This window comes from Caretta caretta, chromosome 24 (assembly GCF_965140235.1).
Source record: "Caretta caretta isolate rCarCar2 chromosome 24, rCarCar1.hap1, whole genome shotgun sequence".
NCBI classification, from domain to species: Eukaryota; Metazoa; Chordata; order Testudines; family Cheloniidae; genus Caretta; species Caretta caretta.
Window position 1 is genome coordinate 3,128,824 of NC_134229.1, and position 4,617 is coordinate 3,133,440.

At 46.6% G+C, this 4,617-nt stretch overlaps 1 protein-coding gene across 1 annotated transcript; it reads left to right on the top strand.

Moving 5' to 3' along the window:
• The first annotated feature begins 701 nt into the window (after nucleotides 1–701).
• Nucleotides 702–1,773, top strand: LOC142070017 (uncharacterized). Its single transcript, XM_075122933.1, has one exon. The coding sequence runs from the start codon at nucleotides 702–704 to the stop codon at nucleotides 1,557–1,559; it is 858 nt and encodes a 285-aa protein (XP_074979034.1). The 3' UTR covers nucleotides 1,560–1,773.
• The last annotated feature ends 2,844 nt before the right edge of the window (nucleotides 1,774–4,617 follow it).

Below are 4,617 nucleotides of genomic sequence, written 5' to 3' on the forward strand. Positions count from 1 at the left end.
TAAATGTGTTAGTCTCTAAGGTGCCACAAGTCCTCCTCGTTCTTTCTGCTGACACAGACTAACACGGCTACCACTCTGAAACCATTCTCCTTTCTGTTACAGCATCTAAAATCCAAAGGGGCACCAATAAAGTGACACAGATGTAAACACAGAGTAAGAGGAGAATCAGGCTCCATGTATTCACAACTGAGAAATTCAGTATTATAGCAATTTCTTTGGGGGAATATTTTGATCTGGTTTCTTATACTGGTCCTCCTTTCACCTGGGCTTTAGATAAGCAAAAGGGACATGCATAGATACAGAAAGATATTGAAAAGAGTGGGTTCCTGAGTTCACTGGGAGAAGGAGCGAGGGAGGGGGAAGGCAATTTCATTTGAAACATTGAAATCAACTGCTGTTTGAAGGAGTTTGTAGTGGGAGCTGAAAGAGGCTTGTCCAGGAAGCACAGAAAAAAGAGAAGGGAAAAAGAGAGGACAGAGTGAGAGTAGGAATCAGAAGGCAAGATGAAAAGAAGGAAGTGGGTGAAATAAGTGATGGGTTGGCATCAAAAGGCGGAAGAGAGAATAAAGACAAGGGCATTCTAACAGATTATTAGGGTCCCCCAATCCACTGGGAAGTTGGCCCCTATTCTTACTGCATTTACACAGCATGTGCTAATACACTCTGGTGCTTCTTTTAGATTATCCTGTATTGGAACAAAGATGTCTCTTCACCAAGACCAGCAGCAATGCAAGCAAGGCATCACCCTGCCGCCGGCACTCTGTAAAGGAAACCCGAAAGAGTGCCCAGAAATTGTGCCGTGTCCAGAGCCGGTGAAATGTCCTGAGCCAATACCATGTTGTCCCGAGAAGCCACCATGCAAGGAACCACCAGTCCCAGTTCCTCCTCCATGCCCCGAGCCAATACCATGTCCGCAACAGAAGCAAGAGTGCAAGTTGCCCCCAGTCCCAGTTCCTCTTCCATGCCCTGAGCCAATACCTTGTCCAGAGAAGGCACCATGCAAGGAACCACCAGTCTCAGTTCCTCTTCCATGCCCTGAGCCAATACCATGTCCTCAACAGAAGCAAGAGTGCAAGTTGCCCCCAGTCCCAGTTCCTTCTCCATGCCCTGAACCAATACCTTGTCCAGAGAAGCCACCATGCAAGGAACCACCAGTCCCAGTACCTACTCCATGCCCTGAGCCAATACCATGTTGCCCAGAGAAGCCACCATGCAAGGAACCACCAGTCCCAGTTCCTCTTCCATGCCCCGAGCCAATACCATGTCCGCAACAGAAGCAAGAGTGCAAGTTGCCCCCAGTCCCAGTTCCTTCTCCATGCCCTGAGCCAATACCTTGTCCAGAGAAGCCACCATGCAAGGAAACACCAGTTCCAGTTCCTACTCCATGCCCTGAGCCAATACCATGTTGCCCAGAGAAGCCACCATGCAAGGAACCACCAGTCCCAGTTACTCCTCCATGCCCTGAGCCAGTGAAATGCCCACCTTGTGTGAAGACGTGCCCACCCATTGAACAGCAACAATGCAAGCAGCAATGCCAGTTGCCACCCAATTGGAAGTAACCTGCAAATAACATGGAACGTCATGGAACGAAAAGCAGAGTGCAAACTCATGGCACTGATTCCTGTGGCTTCTCCTCGTTCATCTTACCTCATCCCCTCATTTCTTTAAGGGTACTCTGTTCAGATGCACATCTTCCTACCCATGTGTTAATTCTATGGTTCTATACGGTACGATAGTTCTGCTAATAAGTGACGTGTTTCTAGCTTTTTTTTTGATGCGATGCTAGAAAAAGGTACTTCCGATAGAAATTGTATAAAAGATGCTTTGAAGATGTAAAATCATTCTTCTCTCCTCGTTCTTTTGAACCTCACAGAGCTGAAGCAAGTGACGCTGAGGGAGGTTGGAACCAGGACTGCCTAAGCTGATGTTTAAACTTGACAACAGTTAGGCAGCCGGTTAGCCAAGACCACTGTCCATCATGATGACTGGTACTGTCTCATTGTTTTCTTGTGCTCCCCCAGCTGTCTGTCTGGATCCATGTGCTGTCCATTGTCATATACTTACACTGTAAGCTCCTTGGGGCAGAGACAGGCTTTTAGTTCTGTGTTTGTACAGTGCCTAGCGCCATGGAGTCCTGACCCCTGACTGAGGCTCCGAGGCATTACCACAATACAAATAATAAATAATAATAATAATGTCTGGACTAGAACAGAGGATTTTCCAGACATTACAAATTCACAGTCCTAAATTTCTCATCTAATGGAAATTACACCAGAATAGATAAGGCACAAAGATTCTTATGATGACCTCTAGTCCCATAAGAAATCTACTTTATTGAATTGCAAGTCCCCTCCATTAAAACAAAGTCCCACAACTTCAGAGCCATTTGTCCACAAATAAGTTATATCAACTTTTCCAAGACACCAAAACAACAACTCAACCTGCAAGCAGTGAGGGGAAAGACCTTGATTAGGGGAAAGACCTAACCTATGCTCATTCCACAAGAACTCAACCTTAGTGCATGGCTTCCATTGATTAACTGTACAGAATGATGCATGACATGTATACACTCTGCTATCTGAGTTAAAACCTTGGCTGTATGTTCCCATACTCTGTAACAGTGATGTTGTTGATGTACTCTGTACTTGTCTGTAATCATCCTGTGTATGTTGTTGGTATTGTAGCCATAATTGCTTTCACTGTGAATTTCAACAATAAAAAAAACCAAAATAACATAATCGGTTCTGGACAGACCCTTTGTTAAATAATTCTACCTACAAAATCTCTAAAGAAATAGAAAAAGAAGTTCACCTTGAAATACTGATTGATTGTTAAGTGAGAAAGGACTCTGAGGGTGCATAGATTTTAAAGGCTAGAAGGGGCCGTTCTGATCCTGTGGTCTGGCATTTTGCATAGCACAAACCAGGGATTTTCCCCCAGTGATCGCAGCATTGAGCCCTGTAACTTGCAATTGAATTAAAGCATAGAGAGACACTCCCTGTACCTGCTGAATTAATGAGATCATCACAAATGAAGGCAAGTTAAATTAATAAGGAGCTGATTCACCTGTTCCTCTGGCATCTCATACAGTCACATTCGTGCAAAAGGGGAATGAAAAATGGCCAAATCAGACTGGTCGCCTGGTTGCACTCACTTTGCAGTGATGAAAATGACTGTGGAAAATGCAGGGCAATGCAGAATCTGTTTGAAAGGATTCCCTCTTGGGGTCTGGTCAATCCCAATTGCTTACCACGGCTAGGATGTCACCAAGATTATTCCTCAGCTGGTCCATACGCTCTTTACCCCCCTTCCCCATTCTCTACCTAAAGATAGATGCTGCCAGTGCTGAGGGAATATCAGTCAGTTGTAGGGTTGCCAACTTTCTATTTGCACAAAACTGAACACCCCTGCGCTACCCTTGACCTGATTGCCCCCCCCCCGCCCTGCCCCTTCGCCAAGGCTCCACTCCCACTGGCTCCATCCCCCCTCCCTCCATCGCTCGCTATCCCACACCCTCGTTCATTTTCACCGGGCTGGGGCAAGGGGTTGAGGTGCGGGAGGGGGGGTGAGGGTTCCAGCCAGGGGTGTGGGCTCTGGGGTGGCATGAGGTATGAGGGGGGTTGGGTGCAGGAAAGGGCTCTAGGATGGGGCAGGGGTGGTGGTGTGGCATGGCGGTATGGGTTGTGGGGGGTGCAGGCTCTGGGTTAGGGTTAGGGTTAGGTTTTGTGGATTACGGTTCCCCGCCAATGGGAGCAATGGGGCCGGCACTTGGGGCAGGAACAGTGCCTTTTCAACCAGGCTTTATGGTCCAAAACCAAAGGCCTGGCAACCCTAGTCAGTTTACACCGACATTGGCAGGCTTCCCAGCTCCATAAAAAAATTAAGACCTCACTGCAAATTTCTGAGTCCTCCCCCATCCAGCAATAAGCTGCAGATGTCCAAAAACCCAAACTTGTCTCTTTTGTAGTTAAACACCCATAGATATTAGTTAGCCCTGTGTTTAGAAAATTTCTTTATGTGTAGGTGTAATTACAAAAGATCTGCACAGACTGTTCCAGTAACTAGGGCACAGGACAGTGATTTAAGAGACCTGGGATCTGTTCTTGACTCTGCTGGGTGGCATTGGGTAAGTCACCTTCTGTCTCTTTAGATTGGAATTGCAGTGATGGCACCTAGTGAGCCTCACTGAGATCTGGGCCCTGTTGTGCTTGGGGCTGTACATACTGTCAGTCAATCCATATACATTAGATGTGGTACACAGCACATTAGTAAATACCAGGTGCATAGTACAAACAGTGTGGGGAAGTTACTTTAACTGCATGAATTATGCTCTTCCTGCAATTCTGTTCCCCCGTGTCAAACATCCCACAACACTTTGCAAAGCTGGAGTCAGCTTTGGCATTCGAAAAGAGGAAACTTGTCACAGGAAAAGTGCATGAGTACTTTGCACCAAGTACACTTAGGGAGTCCTGTCATGGCTCATCAGCATTGGAACGGAGTGTTCAAAATGGGATATGGGAAAGTACAGAGAGGCGCCCTCACGGACCAGTCCCTCCAATGCTGGGATCCAAAACAAAGATAGGGAAGGTATGGAACAAGTTAAGGAAGTGGGACGAA